General features: G+C 48.4%; 1 protein-coding gene across 3 annotated transcripts in view; it reads left to right on the top strand.

The window, feature by feature from the left end:
• Positions 1-25310, top strand: part of LOC135050329 (beta-1,4-galactosyltransferase 3-like) — a 100112-nt gene extending 74802 nt beyond the window's left edge. For all 3 annotated transcript variants that reach the window (XM_063956763.1, XM_063956764.1, XM_063956762.1), the window contains exons 5-7: positions 21877-21999; positions 22559-22663; positions 23474-25310. In XM_063956763.1, coding sequence (XP_063812833.1) covers positions 21877-21999; positions 22559-22663; positions 23474-23642 — 397 coding nt within the window. In that variant the 3' untranslated portion in view covers positions 23643-25310. The remainder of the gene's footprint in view (positions 1-21876; positions 22000-22558; positions 22664-23473) is intronic.
• The last annotated feature ends 1940 nt before the right edge of the window (positions 25311-27250 follow it).

Below are 27250 nucleotides of genomic sequence, written 5' to 3'. Positions count from 1 at the left end.
GCGCCAGGTCAAGGGACCCTCAGGCAATAGCTGTAGACGCTCTGGTAACACCGTGGGTGTACCAGTCAGTGTATGTGTTCCCTCCTCTGCCTCTCATACCCAAGGTACTGAGATTGATAAGATGGAGAGGAGTAAGCACTATATTCGTGGCTCCGGATTGGCCAAGAAGGACTTGGTAACCGGAACTTCAAGAGATGCTCACGGAGGATCCGTGGCCTCTACCTCTAAGAAGGGACCTGCTCCAGCAAGGACCCTGTCTGTTCCAAGACTTGCTGCGTTTGACGGCATGGCGGTTGAACGCCGGATCCTGAAGGAAAAAAGGCATTCCGGATGAAGTCATCCCTATCCTGATCAAAGCCAGGAAGGATGTAACCGCAAAACATTATCACCGCATTTGACGAAAATATGTTGCGTGGTGCGAGGCCAGTAAGGCCCGACGGAGGAAATTCAACTGGGTCGATTCCTACATTTCCTGCAAACAGGAGTGTCTATGGGCCTGAAATTGGGGTCCATTAAGGTTCAAATTTCGGCCCTGTCAATTTTCTTCCAAAAAGAACTAGCTTCAGTCCCTGAAGTTCAGACGTTTGTAAAAGGGGTACTGCATATACAGCCTCCTTTTGTGCCTCCAGTGGCACTTTGGGATCTCAATGTCGTTTTTGGGTTCCAAAAGTCACATTGGTTTGAACCACTTAAATCTGTGGAGTTAAAATATCTCACAGGGAAAGTGGTCATGCTGTTGGCCCTGGCCTGGGCCAGGCGCGTGTCAGAATTGGCGGCTTTATCCTGTAAAAGCCCTTATCTGATTTTCCATTCGGACAGGGCGGAATTGAGGACTCGTCCTCAGTTTCTCCCTAAGGTGGTTTTCAGCGTTTCACCTGAACCAACCTATTGTGGTGCCTGCGGCTACTAGGGACTTGGAGGACTCCAAGTTGCTAGACGTTGTCAGGGCCCTGAAAATATATGTTTCCAGGATGGCTGGAGTCAGAAAATCTGACTCTCTGTTTATCCTGTATGCACCCAACAAGCTGGGTGCTCCTGCTTCTAAGCAGACGATTGCTCGTTGGATTTGTAGTACAATTCAGCTTGCACATTCGGTGGCAGGCCTGCCACAGCCAAAAATCTGTAAATGCCCACTCCACAAGGAAGGTGGGCTCATCTTGGGCGGCTGCCCGAGGGGTCTCGGCTTTACAACTTTGCCGAGCAGCTACTTGGTCAGGAGCAAATACGTTTGTAAAATTCTACAAAATTGATACCCTGGCTGAGGAGGACCTGGAGTTCTCTCATTTGGTGCTGCAGAGTCATCCGCACTCTCCCGCCCGTTTGGGAGCTTTGGTATAATCTCCATGGTCCTTACGGAGCCCCCAGCATCCACTTAGGACGTTAGAGAAAATAAAATTTACTTACCGATAATTCTATTTCTCGTAGTCCGTAGTGGATGCTGGGCGCCCATCCCAAGTGCGGAGTGTCTGCAATACTGGTACATAGTTATTGTTACCAAAAAAAATCGGGTTATTGCTGTAGTGAGCCATCTTTTCTAGAGGCTCCTCTGTTATCATGCTGTTAACTGGGTTCAGATCACAAGTTGTACGGTGTGATTGGTGTGGCTGGTATGAGTCTTACCCGGGATTCAAGATCCTTCCTTATTGTGTACGCTCGTCCGGGCACAGTATCCTAACTGAGGCTTGGAGGAGGGTCATAGGGGGAGGAGCCAGTGCACATCAGATAATCCTAAAGCTTTCTTTAGATGTGCCCAGTCTCCTGCGGAGCCGCTATTCCCCATGGTCCTTACGGAGTCCCCAGCATCCACTACGGACTACGAGAAATAGAATTATCGGTAAGTAAATTCTTATTTTTCCTACCTAATCTTCATGAGGGAATGTCTCATGGCAGGGTTCGCCACTCTGAAAGTGGAGTAGGAAGGTCTAATTATGGGTTCTTCCGCTTTAGGCTTACCTGAGGTTTGCGATTCAGGATTGTTGTTACCATTTCACCAGGGTGATGCCGGTGGGATGGGTTTCCTTCGATATTAAGGAGTCATATTTATTCTGTACTGGATCGCTCTCCGAATTATGGAGAGATCAAGAAGCCAAATGGTGAAAAACATTGCTTTCTCCTTGACTGTTCTTCAACAACAGGACTGGCCAGGATCCCTGTTGGTCCCAGCGACACGGTGGTCGGCTTGGGCAATATTATTAGAGGCAGTACTGAGAAGAGTTTATTTGCTTTCTTTAAAAAAAAAAAAAAAAAGCGCTGACAGACCTGTACCGGTGTCAATCCATCGATACAGTCAGTTGTTGAAAATTATGGTTGGGGCCTACGAGGCCATTCAGTGGGCAGGTTCCAGACCTGAGTGTTTAGCGGGACCTGTTGGACAAGTGGTCCGGTTTCCACCTGGGATAATCATGGTTTCAAGTCCAGTATGTTGATCCTGTGGTAGCAACGCAATTCTCACTGAGGACAAGTGTCATGTTAGGTTACTTGTCGCCCCATTAACGGTCTGGAGTTGAGGCCTGTTATAACTGTTTTCTACAGACAAAAACTGGAGAGGAAAGGGCAGAAGCCAGAAAGATTTTCCGCTAGGCGACGAAAACATTTACGCGCTATATCAGCAATGTTCGTTCCAAGAGTGGACAACTGGGAAGCAGACTTCCTCAGCGGACACGTTCTCCGTTCAGGAAGGTTGAGTCTTCATCAAGCGTTTTTTTCACAGAAGTGTTAAGTCTTTGGAGAATTTCGCAAATAGACAAGATGGCGTCTCGCCTCGACAAGAAACGACTTGGAGATTGAACGTCTGATCCCAGCCCGGAAGGGTATTTCCAAGGATGTCTTCCCTACTCTCTTCAGTCAGAAAAGAAGTAACGTAATAACATTACCACCATTTTAAGGGGAAAAAATGTTGTGTCTTGGTGAGAATCCAAGAAGGTTCCTACGGAAGAATTTCCAGTTGGATCGTTTTCTCCTTTCTTTTCTTACAAGATCGTGTGGATGCGATCTTAGGTTGGGCTCGTTTATGGTTCAGTTTCAGCTTTATCGTGTTTCTTCCAAGAAACAATTGGCCTCCTTTCCAGAGTTTAATACTTTTGTAAAAGGAGTCTAACACGGCCATCCTCCCTTTGTGCCTCTGTGACACCATGGGATCTTTACGTGGTGTTGCAGTTCCTGCAATATCTTTGGTTGAACTTTTCAGTATGGTTAAGTTGAAATTCCTCAATTGGAAAGTGGTCATGAGGTTGACCTTGGCATCCGCAAGGCGTATGTCTGAGTTGGCGGTTTGGTCTCACAAGAGCCATGTTAATCTTCCATGAAGATAGAGCGGAGTTGAGAACTCTGCAGCAGTTTCTGCCAAAAGCGGTTTCATCGGATACTTGAACCAACCTATTGTGGTGCCGGTGGCCACTGACGCCTGGGCGACATCGGAGTATCTCGATGTGGTCGGAATTTTGAAATTTTGGGATGACAGATTGGCTCAGATCAGGAAAACGGAAGATCTGTTATCCTATATGCTCCCAACAAGATTGGGGTTCCTGCTTCCAAGCAGACTATTGCACGCTGGATCTGAATTACGATTAAGCTTGCTCGTTTTACGGCTGGATTGCCGTTACCGAAATCGGTGAAGGCCCATTCTACCAAGAAGGTGGGCTCATCCTGGGCGGCTAACCGAGGGGTCTCGGGTGTATAGCCTTGCAAAGCAGCGGCTTCGTTGGGTTCAAACAATTTAGCAAATATTCTACAAGTTTGATACCCTGGCAGTTGGGGCCCGCTTGTTTGAGCAATCGGTGCTGCAGAGTCATCCGCACTCTTCCGCCCGTTCTAGAGCTTTGGTATAGACCCCATGGTACTTTTGGAGTCCCCAGCATCCTCTAGGACGTATGAGAAAATAGTATTTTAATACCTACCGGTAAATCCTTTTCTCTTAGTCCGTAGAGGATGCTTGGCGCCCGTCCCAGTGCGTACTGTATCTGCAGTTATTGGTTATGGTTACACATGTTGTGTTTCCTTTTAGTCAGTCGGTTGCTGACGTTGTGCATGCCATGGCATGCGGTATGCTTTTATTGGTCGTGTTTACACACCGGTTGTGTTACTTTTCGGTCAGCATGTTGCTGTATATATATTTATATTTCATGCCGTCGGCTGGTGTTCTATTGAATGCCACGTTCTGCGGCATGTTTGAGGTGTGAGCTGGTATGACACTCACCGTGTTTAAACAATAAATTCTTTCCTCGAAATGTCAGTCTCCCTGGGCACAGTTCTAACTGGAGTCTGGAGGAGGGACATAGAGGGAGGAGCCAGTTCACACCCATTCAAAGTCTTATAGTGTGCCCATGTCTCCTGCGGATCCCGTCTATACCCCATGGTCCTTTTTGAGTCCCCAGCATCCTCTACGGACTAAGAGAAAAGGATTTACCGGTAGGTATTAAAATCCTATTATTTATTTATATATATATATATATATATATATATATATATATATATATATATATATATATATATATAGAGAGAGAGAGAGATGTAGAATATGTATGTGTGTTAAATATATATATATATATATATATATATTTATATATATATATATATATTTTACACATATATAAATAAAATATTATGTGTGGCAGGTTATCTGAAGTGCGCCAATGAGATTTAGGTATCCCCACCTTAATGAATAATGTACCCTTATTACAAATGGTCACTTTAAAAGTATTTTTAGAAATAATAAGATTATAACATCCAGTGAGATACCTGAATTTTTATTCTTGGTGTAGATACAGAGGCATTAAAACATATATTCTCATAAAATTCAATACAATTGTTTTTAAAATTTTACATAAACAGTAACCTATAAACCTGAAAAGAAACGTATTCAGGCACTAATAGAGTTCTATAATACCAAGATTGAGCAACTTATAGCTCTTATTATAATTAAACTGCAAATAACAGTCCAACCGCATCTGTGTCCACGCAGCTATATTTAGTTAATGAGATTGGGAGTGAAGTTCTCCCATATCTCAGAAACTCAAAGTACAAAAAGAACAATGACTGATTGCGCTAATTTGTTCAGGTGCGTTTATAAATGAAAACACTTGCATCAATATATAACCCTTCTGGTTTTATATATATATATATATATATATATATATATATATATATATATATATATATATATATATATATATATATATATATATAATATATATATTTCTCTGACGTCCTAAGTGGATGCTGGGACTCCGTAAGGACCATGGGGAATAGCGGCTCCGCAGGAGACTGGGCACAACTATAAAGAAAGCTTTTAGACTACTGGTGTGCACTGGCTCCTCCCACTATGACCCTCCTCCAGACTTCAGTTAGAATCTTGTGCCCGGCTGAGCTGGATGCACACTAGGGGCTCTCCTGAGCTCCTAGAAAGAAAGTATATTTAGGTTTTTTATTTTACAGTGAGATCTGCTGGCAACAGACTCACTGCAGCGAGGGACTAAGGGGAGAAGAAGCGAACCTACCTAACAGGTGGTAGTTTGGGCTTCTTAGGCTACTGGACACCATTAGCTCCAGAGGGATCGACCGCAGGACCCGACCTTGGTGTTCGTTCCCGAAGCCGCGCCGCCGCCGCCCCCCCTTACAGAGCCAGAAGCATGAAGAGGTCCGGAAAATCGGCGGCAGAAGACTTCGGTCTTCACCAAGGTAGCGCACAGCACTGCAGCTGTGCGCCATTGCTCCTCATGTACACCTCACACTCCGGTCACTGATGGGTGCAGGGCGCTGGGGGGGGGGGGCGGCGCCCTGAGGGCAATAATAAGACACCTTGGCTGGCAAATCTACATCATATATAGTCCTAGAGGCTATATAGATGTAAAAATACCCCTGCCAGTATTCCAGAAAAAGCGGGAGAAGTCCGCCGGAAAAGGGGCGGGGCCATCTCCCTCAGCACACTGGCGCCATTTTTCCCTCACAGCTCCGCTGGAAGGAAGCTCCCTGGCTCTCCCCTGCAGTCTGAAACCTACAGAAGGGTAAAAAAGAGAGGGGGGGCACTAAATTTAGGCGCAGGATAGATAGATAGATAGATATATATATATATATATATATATATATATATATATATATATATATATATATAAAAAAAAAGCAGCTATAAGGGAAAACACTCATTTATAGTGGGATCCCTGTGTTATATAGCGCTCTGGTGTGTGCTGGCATACTCTCTCTGTCTCCCCAAAGGGCTTTGTGGGGTCCTGTCCTCTGTCAAAGCATTCCCTGTGTGTTTGCGGTGTGTCGGTACGGCTGTGTCGACATGTTTGATGAGGAGGCTTATGTGGAGGCGGAGCAGATGCCTGTAAATGTGATGTCACCCCCTGCGGGGTCGACACCTGAGTGGATGGTGCTGTGGAAGGAATTACGCGACAGTGTCGACTCCTTGCATAAAAGGTTTGACGACATACCTAATGTGGGACAGCCGGCTTCTCAGCCTGTGCCTGCCCAGGCGTCTCAAAAGCCATCAGGGGCTCTAAAACGCCCGCTACCTCAGATGGCAGACACAGATGTCGACACGGATACTGACTCCAGTGTCGACGACGATGAGACTAATGTAACTTCCAGTAGGGCCACACGTTACATGATTGAGGCAATGAAAAATGTGTTGCACATTTCTGATGTTACCCCCGGTACCACAAAAAAGGGTATTATGTTTGGAGAGAAAAAACTACCAGTAGCTTTTCCTCCATCTGAGGAATTAAATGAAGTGTGTGAAGAAGCGTGGGCTTCCCCTGATAAGAAGCTGGTAATTTCTAAGAGGTTACTAATGGCGTACCCTTTCCCGCCAGAGGATAGGTCACGTTGGGAAACATCCCCTAGAGTGGATAAAGCGCTCACACGCTTGTCAAAGAAGGTGGCACTACAGTCTCCGGATACGGCCGCCCTGAAGGAATCTGCTGATAGAAAGCAGGAGGCTATCCTGAAATCTATAGATACACACACACAGGTGTTACACTGAGACCAGCTATTGCTTCAGCATGGATGTGCAGTGCTGCAGCTGCGTGGTCAGATTCCCTGTCAGAAAATATTGATACCCTAGACAGGGATACTATATTGCTAACCGAGAGCATATAAAAGACGCACTTTTATACATGAGGGATGCACAGAGGGATATTTGCCGGCTGGCATCCAAAATTAGTGCAATGTCCATTTCTGCCAGGAGAGGGTTATGGACTCGGCAGTGGACAGGAGATGCAGATTCCAAAAGGCACATGGAAGTTCTGCCTTATAAGGGTGAGGAGTTGTTCGGGGATGGTCTCTCGGACCTCGTTTCCACAACAACAGCTGGGAAGTCTACATTTTTACCCCATGTTCCCTCACAACCAAAGAAAGCACCGTATTATCAGGTATAGGCGCGTCCTTTCTGCCCAGAGGCAGAGGTAGGGGAAAAAAGCTGCAGCATACAGCCAGTTCCCAGGAGCAAAAGTCCTCCCCCGCTTCCTCTAAGTCCACAGCATGACGCTGGGGCTCCACAGGCGGAGCCAGGTACGGTGGGGGCCCGTCTCAAATATTTCAGCAATCAGTGGGCTCGCTCACGGGTGGACCCCTGGATTTTTCAGATAGTATCTCAGGGGTACAAACTGGAATTCGAGACGTCTTCACCCCCCCCCCCCCCCCCCCCACCGTTTCCTCAAATCTGCCTTGCCAACCACTCCCTCAGGCAGGGAGGCAGTGTTACAGGCAATTCACAAGCTGAATTCAAAACAGGTGATAGTAAAGGTACCCCTACTTCAACAAGGACGGGGTTACTATTCCACAATGTTTGTGGTACCGAAACCGGTACCGTACCGAAATGGGTCTCGGTGAGACCCATTTTAAATTTGAAATCCTTGAACACATATATAAAAAAATTTAAAGTTCAAGATGGAATCGCTCAGGGCGGTTATTGCAAGCCTGGACGAGGGGGATTACATGGTATCACTGAACATCAAGGATGCTTACCTGCATGTTCCCATTTACCATCCTCACCAGGAGTACCTCAGATTTGTGGTACAGGATTGTCATTACCAATTCCAGACGTTGCCGTTCGGTCTATCCACGGCTCCGAGAGTCTTTACCAAGGTAATGGCCGAAATGATGATACTCCTTCGAAAGAAGGGAGTTTTAATTATCCCGTACTTGGACGATCTCCTGATAAAGGCGAGGTCCAGAGAGCAGTTGTTGGTCGGGGTAGCACTATCTCGGGAGGTGCTACAACAGCACGGCTGGATTCTAAACATTCCAAAGTCGCAGCTGGTCCCTACGACACGTCTACTGTTCCTGGGGATGGTTCTGGACACAGAACAGAAAAAAGTGTTTCTCCCGGAGGAGAAGGCCAAGGAGCTGTCATCTCTAGTCAGAGGCCTCCTAAAACCAAAACAGGTGTCGGTGCATCACTGCACGCGGATCCTGGGAAAGATGGTAGCTTCCTACGAAGCGATTCCATTCGGCAGGTTTCATGCAAGAACCTTTCAGTGGGACCTGTTGGACAAGTGGTCCGGATCGCATCTTCAGTTGCATCGGCTGATAACCCTGTCTCCAAGGACAAGGGTGTCTCTGCTGTGGTGGCTGCAGAGTGCTCATCTTCAAGAAGGCCGCAGATTCGGCATACAGGACTGGGTCCTGGTGACCACGGATGCCAGCCTTCGAGGCTGGGGGGCAGTCACACAGGGAAGAAACTTCCAAGGACTATGGTCAAGTCAGGAGACTTCCCTGCACATAAATATTCTGGAACTGAGGGCCATTTACAATGCCCTAAGTCAGGCAAAACCCCTGCTTCAAAACCAGCCGGTACTGATCCAGTCAGACAACATCACGGCGGTCGCCCATGTAAACCGACAGGGCGGCACGAGAAGCAGGACGGCGATGGCAGAAGCCACAAGGATTCTCCGATGGGCGGAAAATCACGTGTTAGCACTGTCAGCAGTGTTCATTCCGGGAGTGGACAACTGGGAAGCAGACTTCCTCAGCAGGCACGACCTCCACCCGGGAGAGTGGGGACTTCATCCAGAAGTCTTTCAAATGATTGTAAACCGTTGGGAAAGGCCACAGGTGGACATGATGGCGTCCCGCCTAAACAAAAAGCTAGAAAAGTATTGCGCCAGGTCAAGAGACCCGCAGGCGATAGCTGTGGACGCTCTAGTGACACCGTGGGTGTACCGGTCGGTTTATGTGTTCCCTCCTCTTCCTCTCATACCAAAGGTACTGAGGATAATACGGAGAAGAGGAGTAAGAACTATACTCATTGTTCCGGATTGGTACCCGGAACTTCAAGAAATGATCTCAGAGGACCCATGGCCTCTACCGCTCAGACAAGACCTGCTGCAGCAGGGGCCCTGTCTGTTCCAAGACTTACCGCGGCTGCGTTTGACGGCATGGCGGTTGAACACCGGATCCTGAAGGAAAAGGGCATTCCGGAGGAAGTCATTCCTACGCTGATTAAAGCTAGGAAAGAAGTAACCGCAAACCATTATCACCGCATTTGGCGAAAATATGTTGCGTGGCCCCAACGGAGGAATTTCAGCTGGGCCGTTTCCTGCACTTCCTACAGTCAGGGATGACTATGGGCCTTAAATTGGGTTCCATTAAGGTCCAGATTTCGGCTCTATCGATTTTCTTCCAGAGAGAACTGGCTTCACTACCTGAAGTTCAGACTTTTGTTAAGGGAGTGCTGCATATTCAGCCCCCTTTTGTGCCTCCAGTGGCACCTTGGGATCTCAACGTGGTGTTGGATTTCCTAAAGTCACATTGGTTTGAGCCACTGAAAACCGTGGATTTGAAATATCTCACGTGGAAAGTGGTCATGTTATTGGCCTTGGCTTCGGCCAGGCGTGTATCAGAATTGGCGGCTTTGTCATGTAAAAGCTCTTATCTGATTTTCCATATGGATAGGGCGGAATTGAGGACTCGTCCCCAGTTTCTCCCTAAAGTGGTATCAGCTTTTCATCTGAACCAACCTATCGTGGTGCCTGCGGCTACAAAAGACTTGGAGGCTTCCAAGTTGTTGGACGTAGTCAGGGCCCTGAAAATCTATGTTTCCAGGACAGCTGGAGTCCGAAAGACTGACTCGCTCTTTATCCTGTATGCGCCCAACAAGTTGGGTGCACCTGCTTCAAATCAGACTATTGCTCGCTGGATCTGTAGTACGATTCAGCTTGCACATTCTGCGGCTGGACTGCCGCATCCTAAATCAGTAAAAGCCCATTCCACGAGGAAGGTGGGCTCTTCTTGGGCGGCTGCCCGAGGGGTCTCGGCTCTTCAACTTTGCCGAGCAGCGGCTGCCGCTACAGAACAAGCGTGAGGAGGTTGTCATTTGCCGCTGTGCACAGCGAGAGACCCCTAAACGTTTATTTATACAGCCGCGGCGGTAAGCTGTATATCTACAAAATACGGGACAATGTTTTAAAGTTGAACTGTGTCTATACTCAAAAGACTGAGATATTTGGAGAGACTATTGGTCTGTGTGGAAGCGTGGGTTTCTTCTCCTTTACAGGTTGCCAAATCAAATCCACAAATTAGCTGTTATAGAGCCCACTGAATCTTCAAAGAATTATAACTATGTATACATGTCATGTAATCCGAGCTGGTAAGAACCCCTGAAACCTAATCCTTGTATTATGTTCTGCCGAACAGAGGGAGAGACGCATACTACAAGGATTTAGATGTTGGAGGGGGCGGCCCGGATATGTGTGATGCCCGGCCTCTCACTGCCCTGGCCGCCTCTGGGTTATATGTATAGTGGGCGACACACAGTAACTTCATCGCCATAGCTCGGTCGTTGTAACTTGTTACCATAGTTGAATTGGCCTGGCGTGGAGGGGAGCACGGCCAGCAAGGAGAGGATAGAGCCCGGTCCAGCTCCAAGCCAGCCCGGCGGGCCGATCCGCCCCTGAATGCTTTATAAACCACTGCATGTGCACCTACGCACTGCCCATTTACTATACCTGACGTTCATGTATTTCCACTAAACAAAATAAATTTAAGAGCTAGCAATCCATCGAACATGGACAGCAGGCGGTGAGTGATATTAGTGCGTGCATACCAATCTCACCAGCAATGTTTCTCTAACGTCCTAGTGGATGCTGGGGACTCCGTAAGGACCATGGGGAATAGCGGGCTCCGCAGGAGACTGGGCACTCTAAAGAAAGATTTAGTACTATCTGGTGTTCACTGGCTCCTCCCTCTATGCCCCTCCTCCAGACCTCAGTTAGAATCTGTGCCCGGCCGAGCTGGGTGCTCCTAGTGGGCTCTCCTGAGCTTGCTAGATAAGAAAGTATTTTGTTAGGTTTTTTGTTTTCAGAGAGCTTCTGCTGGCAACAGACTCTCTGCTACAAAGGGACTGAGGGGAGAGAAGCAAACCTACTCACGGCAGCTAGGTAGCGCTTCTTAGGCTACTGGACACCATTAGCTCCAGAGGGATCGAACACAGGTACCTAACCTTGATCGTCCGTTCCCGGAGCCGCGCCGCCGTCCCCCTCGCAGAGCCAGAAGAACAGAAGCAGCAGAAGCATGAAGACATCGAAATCGGCGGCTGAAGACTCCTGTCTTCACTTAAGGTAGCGCACAGCACTGCAGCTGTGCGCCATTGCTCCCACAGCACACCGCACACTCCGGTCACTGTAGGGAGCGGGGGGGCGGCGCCCTGGGCAGCAATTAAATACCTTTTTGGCAAAAAGAGGCATACATACAGTCTGGGACTGTATATATGCCAGAGCCCCCGCCATTTTTTATACATTAAAGCGGGACAGAAGCCCGCCGCTGAGGGGGGCGGGGCCTTCTTCCTCAGCACACCAGCGCCATTTTCTCTTCACAGCTCCACTGGAAGGATGCTCCCCAGGCTCTCCCCTGCAGTATTCAGGTGCATTAGAGGGTGAAAAAGAGAGGGTGGGCACATAAATTTAGGCGCAGTATATATACATATATTAACAGCAGCTACAGGGTAAACACTAAGGTACTGTGTAATCCCTGGGTTATATAGCGCTGGGGTGTGTGCTGGCATACTCTCTCTCCCCAAAAGCCTTTTGTGGGGTCCTGTCCTCAGTCAGAGCATTCCCTGTGTGTGTGCTGTGTGTCGGTACGCCTGTGTCGACATGTTTGATGAGGAAGGATACGTGGAGGCAGAACAAGTGCAGCTGAGTGTGGTGTCGCCGCCGACGGTGCCGACACCTGATTGGATGGATATGTGGAAGGTGTTAAATGATAATGTAAACTCCTTGCATAACAGATTGGATAAAACTGTAACCGGGGGACAGGCAGGGTCTCAACCCATGCCTGCTCCTGCAGCGCAGAGGCCCTCAGGGTCCCAAAAGCGCACACTAACCCAGATAGTTGACACAGATGTCGACACAGAGTCTGACTCCAGTGTCGATGACGATGAGGCAAAGTTGCAGCCTAAAATGACTAAAGCCATCCGCTACATGATTGTAGCTATGAAGGATGTATTACACATTTCTGAGGAAAATCCTGTCCCCGACAAGAGGATTTATATGTATGGGGAGAAAAAGCATGAAGTGACTTTTCCCCCTTCCCATGAATTAAATGAATTATGTGAAAAAGCGTGGGATTCCCCTCACAGGAAGGTGATAGTTTCCAAGAGATTGCTCATGGCGTATCCTTTCCCGCCAACGGACAGGTTACGCTGGGAATCCTCCCCTAGGGTAGACAAGGCATTGACACGCTTGTCTAAAAAGGTGGCCCTGCCGTCTCCGGATACGGCCGCCCTAAAGGATCCTGCTGATAGAAAGCAGGAGGGTATCCTGAAGTCAGTTTATACACATTCTGGCACACTGCTGAGGCCAGCAATTGCTTCGGCCTGGATGTGTAGTGCAGTGGCTGCATGGACGGATTCTCTGTCTGAGGAGTTAGATACCCTGGACAGGGAACCTGTTCTACTGACCCTGGCACATATCAAGGACGCGGTCCTATATATGCGGGATGCCCAGAGGGACATTTGCCTGCTGGGCTCTAGAGTTAACGCTATGTCCATTTCTGCCAGAAGGGTCCTGTGGACTCGGCAATGGACAGGGGATACCGACTCTAAAAACACATGGAGGTTTTACCTTATAAGGGTGAGGAATTGTTTGGGGACGGTCTCTCGGACCTCGTTTCCACAGCTACGGCTGGGAAGTCAAATTTCTTGCCTTATGTCCCTCCACAACCTAAGAAAGCACCGTATTACCAAATGCAGTCCTTTCGTTCTCAGAGGAGCAAGAAGGTCAGAGGTGCGTCCTTTCTTGCCAGAAGCAGGGGTAGAGGAAAAAAGCTGCACCACGCAGCTAGTTCCCAGGAACAAAAGTCTTCCCCCGCTTCCACTAAGTCCACCGCATGACGCTGGGGCTCCACAGACATTTCAGCCACCAGTGGGTTCGCTCACAGGTGGATCCTTGGGCTATACAAATTGTGTCTCAAGGATACAAGCTGGAATTCGAGGTGATGCCCCCTCACCGTTTCCTGAAATCGGCCTTACCAGCTTCCCCCTTGGAAAGGGAGATAGTGGTGGAGGCAATTCACAAACTTTTTCTCCAGAAAGTGGTGGTAGAGGTCTCCCCCCTTCAACGGGGAAGGGGCTACTATTCCACTATGTTTGTGGTACCGAAACCAGACGGTTCGGTCAGACCCATTTTAAATTTAAAATCCCTGAACTTTTATCTGAAGAAATTCAAGTTCAAAATGGAATCGCTCAGAGCGGTCATTGCAAGCCTGGAGGAAGGGGATTTTATGGTGTCGCTGGACATCAAGGATGCTTACTTGCATGTCCCCATTTATCCGCCTCATCAGAAATACCTCAGGTTTGTGGTACGAGACTGTCATTACCAATTCCAGACGTTGCCGTTCGGCCTGTCCACGGCACCGAGAGTGTTTACCAAAGTGATGGCGGAGATGATGGTGCTCCTTCGGAAGCAAGGGGTTACAATTATCCCATACTTGGACGATCACCTCATAAAGGCGAGGTCCAGGGAGCAGTTGCTGATCAGTGTTGCACACTCTCAGGAAGTGTTGCGTCAGCACGGCTGGATTCTGAACATTCCAAAGTCGCAGCTGATTCCTGCGACGCGTCTGCCCTTCCTGGGCATGATTCTGGACACAGACCAGAAGAAGGTGTTTCTCCCGGAGGAGAAGGCTCAGGAGCTCGTGACTCTGGTCAGAGACCTCCTAAAGCCAAAACAGGTGTCAGTGCATCACTGCACACGAGTCCTGGGAAAGATGGTGGCGTCGTACAAAGCCATTCCCTTCGGCAGGTTCCATGCGAGGATCTTTCAGTGGGATCTGCTGGACAAGTGGTCCGGATCGCATCTTCAGATGCATCGGATGATCACCCTGCCCCCAGGGCCAGGGTGTCTCTTCTGTGGTGGCTACAAGGTGCTCACCTCCTCGAGGGCCGCAGATTCGGCATACAGGACTGGGTCCTGGAGACCACGGATGCAAGCCTCCGAGGGTGGGGGGCAGTCACTTAAGGAAGAAACTTCCAAGGGTTGTGGTCAAGTCAAGAGACTTGTCTTCACATCAATATCCTGGAGCTAAGGGCCATATACAACGCCCTGAGTCAAGCAGAACCTCTGCTTCGAAACCAACCAGTGCTGATTCAGTCAGACAACATCACGGCAGTGGCCCATGTGAACCGCCAGGGCGGCACAAGAAGCAGGGTGGCAATGGCAGAAGCCACCAGGATTCTTGGGTGGGCGGAAAATCACGTACTAGCACTGTCAGCAGTGTTCATTCCGGGAGTGGACAACTGGGAAGCAGACTTCCTCAGCAGACACGACCTCCACCCGGGAGAGTGGGGACTTCATCAGGAAGTCTTCACGCAGATTGCAAATCGATGGGAACTGCCACAGGTGGACATGATGGCGTCCCGTCTCAACAAAAAGCTAAAAAGATATTGTGCCAGGTCAAGGGACCCTCAGGCGATAGCTGTGGACGCACTAGTAACACCGTGGGTGTTCCAGTCGGTCTATGTGTTTCCTCCTTTTCCTCTCATACCAAAGGTGCTGAGAATTGTAAGAAGAAGAGGAGTGAGAACAATACTCATTGTTCCGGATTGGCCAAAAAGAACTTGGTACCCGGAATTGCAAGAAATGATCACAGAGGACCTGTGGCCTCTGCCTCTCAGACAGGACCTGTTACAACAAGGGCCCTGTCTGTTCCAAGACTTACCGCGGCTGCGTTTGACGGCATCCTAGCAGAAAAGGGCATTCCGGAAGCAGTTATTCCTACGCTGATGAAGGCTAGGAAGGACGTGACAGCAAAACATTATCACCGTATATGGCGAAAATATGTTGCTTGGTGTGAGGCCAGGATGGCCCTTACAGAGGAATTCCAACTGGGTCGATTCCTGCATTTCCTACAGTCGGGGGTGACTTTGGGCCTGAAATTGGGGTCCATAAAGGTCCAGATTTCGGCCCTATCCATTTTCTTTCAAAAAGAGCTGGCTTCACTGCCTGAGGTTCAGACGTTTGTTAAGGGAGTGCTGCATATTCAGCCTCCTTTTGTGCCACCAGTGGCACCTTGGGATCTTAACGTGGTGTTGAGTTTCCTGAAATCCCACTGGTTTGAGCCACTTAAGAAGGTGGACCTAAAGTATCTCACGTGGAAAGTGGTCATGCTGTTGGCCCTTGCCTCAGCTAGGCGTGTGTCAGAATTGGCGGCTTTGTCATGTAAAAGCCCCTTTCTGGTTTTCCATATGGACAGAGCAGAATTGCGAACTCGTCCGCAGTTTCTGCCGAAGGTGGTGTCAGCTTTTCATCTGAACCAACCTATTGTGGTGCCTGCGGCTACTCGTGATTTGGAGGATTCCAAGTTGCTTGATGTAGTCAGGGCTTTGAAGATCTATGTTGCTAGGACGGCTGGAGTCAGGAAGACTGACTCGCTGTTTATTCTGTATGCATCCAACAAGCTGGGTGCTCCTGCTTCAAAGCAAACCATTGCTCGCTGGATCTGTAACACGATTCAGCAGGCTCATTCTGCGGCTGGATTGCCGCATCCAAAATCAGTAAAAGCCCATTCCACAAGGAAGGTGGGCTCTTCTTGGGCGGCTGCCCGAGGGGTCTCTGCATTACAGCTTTGCCGAGCTGCTACTTGGTCGGGTTCAAACACATTTGCAAAGTTCTACAAGTTTGATCCCTGGCTGAGGAGGACCTGGTGTTTGCCCATTCGGTGCTGCAGAGTCATCCGCACTCTCCCGCCCGTTTGGGAGCTTTGGTATAATCCCCATGGTCCTAACAGAGTCCCCAGCATCCACTAGGACGTTAGAGAAAATAAGAATTTACTCACCGGTAATTCTATTTCTTGTAGTCCGTAGTGGATGCTGGGCGCCTGTCCCTAGTGCGGACTTTCTGCAATACGTGTATATAGTTATTGCTTAATAAAGGGTTATGTTATGTTGGCATCCATTAGTTGATGCTCTGTTGTTTGTTCATACTGTTAACTGGGTAAGTGTATCACAAGTTATACGGTGTGATTGGTGTGGCTGGTATGAGTCTTACCCTGGATTCCAAAATCCTTTCCTTGTAATGTCAGCTCTTCCGGGCACAGTTTCCTTAACTGAGGTCTGGAGGAGGGGCATAGAGGGAGGAGCCAGTGCACACCAGATAGTACTAAATCTTTCTTTAGAGTGCCCAGTCTCCTGCAGAGCCCGTCTATTCCCCATGGTCCTTACGGAGTCCCCAGCATCCACTACGGACTACGAGAAATAGAATTACCGGTGAGTAAATTCTTATTTCTCTGACGTCCTAGTGGATGCTGGGAACTCCGAAAGGACCATGGGGAATAGCGGCTCCGCAGGAGACTGGGCACAACTAAAGAAAGCTTTTAGGTCACCTGATGTGCACTGGCTCCTCCCACTATGACCCTCCTCCAAGCCTCGGTTAGATTTTGTGCCCGGCCGAGGTTGGATGCACACTAGGGGCTCTCCTGAGCTTCTAGAAAGAAAGTATATATTTAGGTTTTTTATTTTACAGTGAGACCTGCTGGCAACAGGCTCACTGCAGCGAGGGACTAAGGGGAGAAGAAGCGAACCTACCTGCTTGCAGCTAGCTTGGGCTTCTTAGGCTACTGGACACCATTAGCTCCAGAGGGACCGACCGCATGGAACTGGCCTTGGTGTTCGGTCCCGGAGCCGCGCCGCCGTCCCCCTTACAGAGCCAGAAGTAAGAAGAGGTCCGGAAAATCGGCGGCAGAAGACATCAGTCTTCACCAAGGTAGCGCACAGCACTGCAGCTGTGCGCCATTGCTCCTCATACACACTTCACACTCCGGTCACTGAGGGTGCAGGGCGCTGGGGGGGGCGCCATGAGCAGCAATAAAAAGACCTTGGCTGGCAAAAATACCACAATATATAGCCCCAGAGGCTATATATGTGATAATTACCCCTGCCAGAATCCAGAAAAAAGCGGGAGAATAGTCCGCGAAAAAGGGGCGGAGCTATCTCCTTCAGCACACTGGCGCCATTTCTCCCTCACAGCTCCGCTGGAAGGAAGCTCCCTGGCTCTCCCCTGCAGTCTACACTACAGAAAAGGGTAAAAAAGAGAGGGGGGGCACTACATTTAGGCGCAGTATATATAACAGCAGCTATAGGGGACATAATTCAGTTAGTCCCTGCATTATATAGCGCTCTGGTGTGTGCTGGCATACTCTCACTCTGTCTCCCCAAAGGGCTTTTGTGGGTCCTGTCCTCTGTTAGAGCATTCCCTGTGTGTGTGCGGTGTGTAGGTACGGCTGTGTCGACATGTTTGATGAGGATAATGATGTGGAGGCGGAGCAGATGCATATAGAAGGGATGTCACCCCCTGCGGGGCAGACACCTGAGTGGATGGACTTATGGAAGGAATTGCGTGCACGCGTCGACTCCTTACACAAAAAATTTGACGACATGCCAAATGCGGGACAGCCGGCTTCTCAGCTCGTGCCTGTCCAGGTGTCTCAAAGTCCTTCGGGGGCTCTAAAACGCCCGCTACCTCAGATGGCAGACGCGGATACTGACACCAGTGTCGACGACGATGAGTCTAGTCTAATGTCCACTAAGGCCATTCGTTGCATGATTGAAGCAATGAAAGAGGTGTTACAAATTTCTGATATAAACCCAGGTACCACTAAAAAGGGTATTATGTTTGGGGAGAAAAAACTACCCGTAGTCTTTCCCCCATCAGAAGAATTAAATGAAGTGTGTGAAGAAGCGTGGGCTTTCCCTGATAAAAGATTGGTAATCTCTAAGAAGTTACTAATGGCGTTCCCTTTCCCGCCAGAGGATAGGTCACGTTGGGAGACACCACCTAGGGTGGATAAAGCGCTCACACGTTTGTCTAAAAAGGTGGCACTACCGTCTCCGGATACGGCCGCCCTCAAGGAACTTGCTGATAGAAAGCAGGAGGCTATCCTGAAGTCTGTATATACACACTCAGGCATTATACTTAGACCTGCTATTGCGTCAGCATGGATGTGCAGTGCTGCCGCTGCGTGGTCAGATTCCCTGTCAGAAAATATTGACACCCTAGACAGGGACACTATTCTGCTAACCATAGAGCATATAAAAGACTCAGTCTTATACATGAGAGATGCACAGAGGGAGATCTGCCGGCTGGCATCTAAAATAAGTGCACTGTCCATTTCTGCTAGGAGAGGCTTATGGACTCGCCAGTGGACAGGGGATGCAGATTCAAAAAGGCACATGGAAGTTTTGCCTTATAAGGGTGAGGAGTTATTCGGGGATGGTCTCTCGGACCTAGTTTCCACAGCAACTGCTGGGAAGTCAGCATTTTTACCCCATGTTCCCTCACAGCCTAAAAAGGCGCCGTTTTATCAGGTACAGTCCTTTCGGACTCAGAAAAACAGGCGTGGAAAAGGCGGGTCCTTTCTGTCCAGAGGCAGAGGTAGGGGAAAAAGGCTGCAACAAACAGCAGGTTCCCAGGAGCAAAAGTCCTCCCCCGCTTCTTCCAAGTCCGCCGCATGACGGTGGGGCTCCACAGGCGGAGCCAGGTACGGTGGGGGGCCGCCTCAAAAATTTCAACGATCAGTGGGCTCGCTCACAGGTGGATCCCTGGATCCTGCAAATAGTATCTCAAGGGTACAAACTGGAATTCGAGGCGTCTCCACCCCACCGGTTCCTAAAATCTGCCTTGCCGACAACTCCCTCAGGCAGGGAGGCTGTGCTAGAGGCAATTCACAAGCTGTATTCCCAGCAGGTGATAGTCAAGGTGCCCCTACTTCAACAAGGACGGGGTTACTATTCCACACTGTTTGTGGTACCGAAACCGGACGGTTCGGTGAGACCCATTTTAAATTTGAAATCCTTGAACACATACATAAAAAAATTCAAGTTCAAGATGGAATCGCTCAGGGCGGTTATTGCAAGCCTGGACAGGGGGATTACATGGTATCCCTGGACATCAAGGATGCTTACCTGCATGTCCCCATTTACTATCCTCACCAGGAGTACCTCAGATTTGTGGTACAGGATTGCCATTACCAATTCCAGATGCTGCCGTTTGGACTCTCCACGGCACCGAGGGTGTTTACCAAAGTAATGGCGGAAATGATGATACTCCTTCGAAGAAAGGGAGTTTTAATTATCCCGTACTTGGACGATCTCCTAATAAAGGCGAGGTCCAAGGAGCAGTTGTTGGTGGGAGTAGCACTATCTCAGGAGGTGCTACACCAGCACGGTTGGATTCTGAATATTCCAAAATCAAGGCAAGGCCTCTGCTTCAAAACCAGCCGGTACTGATCCAGTCAGACAACATCACGGCAGTCGCCCATGTAAATCGACAGGGCGGCACAAGAAGCAGGATGGCAATGGCAGAAGCCACAAGGATTCTCCGATGGGCGGAAAATCACGTACTAGCACTGTCAGTAGTGTTCATTCCGGGAGTGGACAACTGGGAAGCAGACTTTCTCAGCAGGCACGACCTCCACCCGGGAGAGTGGGGACTTCATCCAGAAGTCTTCACGCTGATTGTAAATCGATGGGAACGTCCACAAGTGGACATGATGGCGTCCCGCCTAAACAAAAAACTAGAGAGATATTGCGCCAGGTCAAGGGACCCTCAGGCGATAGCTGTGGACGCTCTGGTGACACCGTGGGTGTACCAGTCAGTTTGTGTTCCCTCCTCTGCCTCTCATACCAAGGGTACTGAGAATAATAAGAAAACGAGGAGTAAGAACAATACTCGTGGTTCCGGATTGGCCAAGACGAGCGTGGTACCCGGAACTTCAAGAGATGATCTCAGAGGACCCATGGCCTCTGCCGCTCAGACAGGACCTGCTGCAGCAGGGGCCCTGTCTGTTCCAAGACTTACCGCGGCTGCGTTTGACGGCATGGCGGTTGAACGCCGGATCCTGAAGGAAAAGGGCATTCCGGAGGAAGTCAATTCCTACGCTGATTAAAGCCAGGAAAGATGTAACTGCAAAGCATTATCACCGCATATGGCGGAAATATGTTGCTTGGTGTGAGGCCAAAAAGGCCCCAACAGAGGAATTTCAACTAGGTCGATTTCTGCATTTCCTACAAGCAGGAGTGACTATGGGCCTGAAATTAGGCTCCATTAAGGTACAGATCTCGGCTCTGTCGATTTTCTTCCAGAAAAGAACTGGCTTCATTGCCTGAAGTTCAGACGTTTGTGAAGGGAGTGCTGCATATTCAGCCCCCGTTTGTGCCTCCAGTGGCACCTTGGGATCTCAACGTGGTGTTGAGTTTCTTAAAATCACATTGGTTTGAGCCACTTAAAACCGTGGATCTAAAATATCTCACGTGGAAAGTGGTCATGTTATTGGCCTTGGCTTCGGCCAGGCGTGTATCAGAATTGGCGGCTTTGTCATGTAAAAGCCCTTATCTGATTTTCCATATGGATAGGGCAGAATTGAGGACTCGTCCTCAGTTTCTCCCTAAGGTGGTATCAGCTTTTCACTTGAACCAACCTATTGTGGTGCCTGCGGCTACTAGGGACTTGGAGGATTCCAAGTTGCTGGACGTAGTCAGGGCCTTGAAAATTTATGTTTCCAGGACGGCTGGAGTCAGGAAAACTGACTCTCTATTTATCCTGTATGCACCCAACAAGCTGGGTGCTCCTGCTTCTAAGCAGACTATTGCTCGCTGGATTTGTAGCACAATTCAGCAGGCGCATTCTGCGGCTGGACTGCCGCATCCTAAATCAGTAAAAGCCCATTCCACAAGGAAGGTGGGCTCATCTTGGGCGGCTGCCCGAGGGGTCTCGGCTTTACAACTTTGCCGAGCTGCTACTTGGTCAGGGGCAAACACGTTTGCAAAATTCTACAGATTTGATACCCTGGCTGAGGAGGACCTTGAGTTCTCTCATTCGGTGCTGCAGAGTCATCCGCACTCTCCCGCCCGTTTGGGAGCTTTGGTATAATCCCCATGGTCCTTACGGAGTCCCCAGCATCCACTAGGACGTCAGAGAAAATAAGATTTTACTCACCGGTAAATCTATTTCTCGTAGTCCGTAGTGGATGCTGGGCGCCCGTCCCAAGTGCGGATTGTCTGCAATACTTGTACATAGTTACTGTTAACTAAAGGGTTATTGTTGAGCCATCTGTTGAGAGGCTCAGTTGTTTTCATACTGTTAAACTGGGTATTGTATCACGAGTTATACAGTGTGATTGGTGTGGCTGGTAAGAGTCTTACCCGGGATTCAAAATCCTTCCTTATTATGTCAGCTCGTCCGGGCACAGTGTCCTAACTGAGGCTTGGAGGAGGGTCATAGTGGGAGGAGCCAGTGCACACCAGGTGACCTAAAAGCTTTCTTTAGTTGTGCCCAGTCTCCTGCGGAGCCGCTATTCCCCATGGTCCTTTCGGAGTTCCCAGCATCCACTACGGACTACGAGAAATAGATTTACCGGTGAGTAAAATCTTATTTTTTCCCGCAGCCTGCCTTATTGGAGGTATTTCGGAGGAGTTTCTGCGCTAACGCCGGACCAGTTCATGAAGATTAATGGTTTCCCCAACACATACTGGGGCTGGGGTGGAGAGGATGACGACATTGCTTCCAGGTAAGAGACTGATTCACGTCACCTGACAGCCATATTCTTTCTGTCCATAGTAGCAGTCCTTTGCTGCATTGGGCTTTGGACATAACTAAATATCACTGGTTTATATTGTCACCTTGTCCTTCCATGTTGTGACCCAAGCAGCAGCCGGCGAATGATCTGGTCTCTTAGCTTGGCGTGCTGAGTAATGTAACTTAGTGCATTGTGGTCTCATGGCTGCGTTTGGGATTAAATCTTGCGTCATAATAAAAGAAATGGAATCAAATATTGAGCTTTCTCCCATGTAAAAGTGATACATCCTGCCCACGGGACAGAAATGAGCCCAGTGCCAGGCAGCTATATGAGGTTTGTATCCCCCTAGGTGGAGTCTTTATAATCATGATGACCTAATTCTGACTTCCAACTAATAATTTATTACACCTTCTGACCACAAGTATTTCAGTCATGTAATTAACCACACACTGCTCAATATAAAATCACTATACTGTATGCGAGCTTATATTTGTTTACTTGCGATGTGACTGATAAGCATCCATTCACATTGTGATACTTTCCCTTTAAGGATTCGTCTGGCAGGACTGAGTATCACACGGATTCCGCTAAGTCTTGGCCATTATAAAATGATCCCGCATGGCCGCGATCCTGGCAACGAGGAAAACGTAAACAGGTAAAGAAAGGTGATTCTAGACTTGAGGTCAATCACCCAACCACTGACCAGGTACCATTTGTATCTTCACGTCTAGGTAGCGGTATGATGCATAGTTTCCCAAACTCCGCCTTTACAGTCCAGGTTTTAAGGATCACCACACTTGCGCAGAGGTGACTTAATTAGTGCATCAGTCAATTTGATTTAAACATCTGGACTGTAATTGCAGCGTTTGCAATGGATAGAACATTTGCTAAATAAATAAACTTTTTATAGTTTTTTAGGTAGTATAAAGCAATAGATGAAGGTTAGAAACTGGTGTCTCTCCTGTAAATGTTTTACTACATGTACCTGTCTCTATAGCTGTATCCACTGGTCTCTGGGTCTGATTCAGGTTTGTTAGCAAAGCGTTCAACTGGGCAAAACCATGTTACACTGCAGGTAGGGTAGATGTAACCCGTGCAGAGAGATTTAGATTTGGGTGGTTTATATTGTTTCTGTGCAGGGTAAATACTGGCTGCTTTTGCATGTAGCTCACAAATGTTGTACAGCTTTATTTTTACACTGCGATTTAGATTTCAGTTTGAACACACCCCACCTAAATCTAACTCTCTCTGCACATGTTACATCTGCCCCACCTGCAGTGCAGGATGGTTTTGCCCAGTTGTGTGCTTTTTTTTGCTGTTCTAACCAACCTGAATCAGGCCCTCTGTGTCTACATTTCCGATATCTTGGTTTCCATTTCCTCTATGTTGATTCAGTATCTGCAGAACATTTTACTGAGGCTATTTGGACACCTTAATATGGTATATTTCTCTCTTCCTCTCTCAGGAACAGCCACTTGCAAAACACAGAAAGAACCTGGAGAGATGATGGGATGAACTCTCTGCAGTTTCATCTCCTTTCCAGAGAGAAAACCGCTCTTTACACCAACATTACCGTGGACATTGGTGATGCTCCAGTCAGTCTGACTAAAGTGAACAGGTTTAAGTTCTTCTAATTCTTAGCAGATGCTCAGAACCCGGTACTTCCTGTGGTTAAAAACTGACCAGACCTTCAGACATGAGACTAAAGGCTCTCCAGACCTGTGCATCACCATAAGGTCTGCTGGTAGAGTATGTCTTCGCCTACGCACAGAGGCAACCATTCTTTGAGCTGACCCAATACTCCGATGCCATCTATGAACCCATTAGGAACCTGAGAAAACATAACGGCCAGCAGAATCAAAACCATCCGTCCACTAGAATTCAGTGCCTCAGTGTGAGGTCAGTCTACGTTCTCATGTCCACTGGTGCAGAACACAAGATGGCTGCCTCCTCTGTGTGGATTCTTAACCTCAAAAAGCCCTCTAGCCATAGATTGTTGGGTGGTGCTTCTCAGGATGTCGGGTTGGAGAGTCCTGGTCTTTCCATGATTTATATAATGAGTAATGTGGATATACTCCACAGATGTTGTAGTGCTTCCTGAAATGAAAATCCGAACTGAAGTGTTAAAAACGGCCACCTCATGGTAGGAAAAATGGGGCCAGGCAACACAGAACCTATACAGCGTATTACACAGCAGATAAAGTGTTGTGATGTGCCTTCTAAGGGTGGGTATTCCCTACACAAGGAGGAATGTCACCTTGTTCTCAGGTTTGTCCGTCTCTAAAACATTATCACCGGAATTCCCTCCTCTCCTGACTGTTATGGTAATAATTCAATAACAGGTGGTTTAGTTATCACCTCAGTATAACTTCCATTATTTTTAGAATCCTTGTTACGTAGTAATCAGTAGTGTATTAGGTTTCGTTTTATGTATTTTTGTTTATGGCTCAGTATGAGTAAGAACGATTATAGTGTCTAACTTCTTAAGAAAACGTTGCAAATACACACCTTTTAGAGAGCGTTTTTATACTAAATGGGTCATTTTAGCAGAATATGGTACAATATTATATATATATATATATATATATATATATATATATATATATATATATATATACACACACCACACAAGAGATATATTTATAAATTCCTACAGATTTCTCCACATTTATAGACCCGCTTCCCCCATAGTCTAACAATGGAGCATGTAGTATACAATACAGCGAGAATTATTGGACTATTGTTTGAATGCTTCTCCATTTGTCCCTTTTAGATTCTCTAATGATATAACCCTCGTTAAACTGAAATAAAATTTCTCATACGTCCTAGAGGATGCTGGGGTCACCATAGAACCATGGGGTATAGACTGGATCCGCAGGAGACATGGGCACTTTAAGACTTTGAAAGGGTGTGAACTGGCTCCTCCCTTTATGCCCCTCCTCCAGACTCCAGTTTTAGAATTGTGCCCAGTGAGACTGTACGCACTACAGGGGAGCTCTACTGAGTTTCTCTGAAAAGACTTATGTTAGGTTTTTTATTTTCAGGCTGTTTAACAGTCTCCCTGCTTCGTGGGATTTAGGGGAGAGAAGTATGACCCACTTCCAGTGAGTTCAAGGACTCTGCTTCTGGCTACAGGACACCATTAGCTTCTGAGGGTGCTGATCGCTGGGTACGCCTACATGCTTACTCCCGCAGCCGGCCGTCACCCCCTTACAGAGTCAGAAGACAGGTGAGTAACAGAAGAAAAGAAGACTTCTTCAACAGTGACTGCATTTTCTGAGGTACTGCGCAAGGGGGAAGGGGAGGGGGGAGGGGCGGGGGTCCCCTGGGCAGCTAAAAAACATCCTCATTATTCCACTGGCAAGAGGGGACATTAGACACTGTCCTAACCCCCGCCAGTATAAATATCAGAAAAAGCGGAACAGAAGCGCGCCATTAAGGGGGCGGGGCTTCTTCCTCACTGCTCACGGTGCCATTTCCTCTCCGCAAGCTGCAGAGGCGCTGGTCCTCCTCACACTGACAAGTACCAGGGGTACAAAACGGGGGGGGGGGGGAGGCATGTAAATTGGTGCAATATATGTGATAGTAAAAGCGCTATAGGTCTGAGGCAATTGCTTGGTGATTTCAGACCCGTTGATTTAGCGCTGGGTTGTGACCAAATACCTCTGTGTCTCTCTGACAGACTTTACTGTGGGTCTGTCCCCTATATGCCCGGTGTGTCTGTGGGTGTGTGGTGCACGTGTGTCGACATGTCTGATGCTGAAGGCTCTTCCCAGGAGGAGGCTGTATTAGGGACACAAACGGCTGCGGGGGTGACCCTGTCGGCACCGCCGACACCTGATTGGGTAAATGTGTTGAACGCCTTGAATGCTATTGTGGCTCTTATTAGTAAGAGGCTAGATAAGTCTGAGTCTCAGACCCATGCATGGAAGAAATCTGTGGAAGATTTGTTATTGCAAAGTCAGGTTCCCTCAGGGCCACAAAAACGTACGTTGGCCCAGTTGACAGACACTGCTACCGACACGGACTCTGATTCCAGTGTCGACTATAGCGATTCCAGATTAGATCCAAAATTGGCAAAAAGCATTCAGTACATGATTGTGGCGGTTAAAGAGGTATTACATATCACTGAGGACCCGGCTGTCCCTGATAAAAAGGTCTGTATGTATAAGGAAAGGAAACCTGAGATAACGTTTCCTTCCTCTCATGAACTGAACACGCTATTTGAAAAAGTCTGGGAAGGTCCTGACAGAATGATTCAGATTACCAAAAGAATTACGGTAGCTTATCCGTTTCCCTCGGCGGATAGGGAAATGTGGGAGTCGCCCCCCACTGTGGACAAGGCCCTGTCACGTTTGTCTAAAAAGGTGGCTCTCCCGTCACCTGACACGGCGGCCCTTAAGGAACCTGCGGATCGTAAACAAGAAACTACGTTAAAGTCCATTTCTCTATCGTCCTAGTGGATGCTGGGGTTCCTGAAAGGACCATGGGGAATAGCGGCTCCGCAGGAGACAGGGCACAAAAAGTAAAGCTTTTCCGATCAGGTGGTGTGCACTGGCTCCTCCCCCTATGACCCTCCTCCAGACTCCAGTTAGATTTTTGTGCCCGGCCGAGAAGGGTGCAATCTAGGTGGCTCTCCTAAAGAGCTGCTTAGAGAAAGTTTAGCTAGGTTTTTTATGTTACAGTGATTCCTGCTGGCAACAGGATCACTGCAGCGAGGGACTGAGGGGAGAAGGAGTCAACTCACCTGCGTGCAGGATGGATTGGCTTCTTGGCTACTGGACATCAAGCTCCAGAGGGACGATCACAGGTACAGCCTGGATGGTCACCGGAGCCGCGCCGCCGGCCCCCTTGCAGATGCTGAAGACAGAAGAGGTCCAGAATCGGCGGCTGAAGACCTGCAGTCTTCTAAAGGTAGCGCACAGCACTGCAGCTGTGCGCCATTTTCCTCTCAGCACACTTCACACGGCAGTCACTGAGGGTGCAGGGCGCTGGGAGGGGGGCGCCCTGGGAGGCAAAATGAGTACCTATAAAGGCTAAAAATACCTCACATATAGCCCTAGAGGCTATATGGAGATATTTAACCCCTGCCTGATTTCTCAAAATAGCGGGAGACGAGCCCGCCGGAAAAGGGGCGGGGCCTATCTCCTCAGCACACGGCGCCATTTCCTCTCACAGCTCCGCTGGTCAGGACGGCTCCCAGGTCTCTCCCCTGCACTGCACTACAGAAACAGGGTAAAAC

The sequence above is a fragment of the Pseudophryne corroboree genome, chromosome 2 (assembly GCF_028390025.1).
Source record: "Pseudophryne corroboree isolate aPseCor3 chromosome 2, aPseCor3.hap2, whole genome shotgun sequence".
Classification (NCBI taxonomy): domain Eukaryota; kingdom Metazoa; phylum Chordata; class Amphibia; order Anura; family Myobatrachidae; genus Pseudophryne; species Pseudophryne corroboree.
Note: the sequence above shows the minus strand (reverse complement) of the source record. Positions and strands in the feature narration are given on the sequence as shown.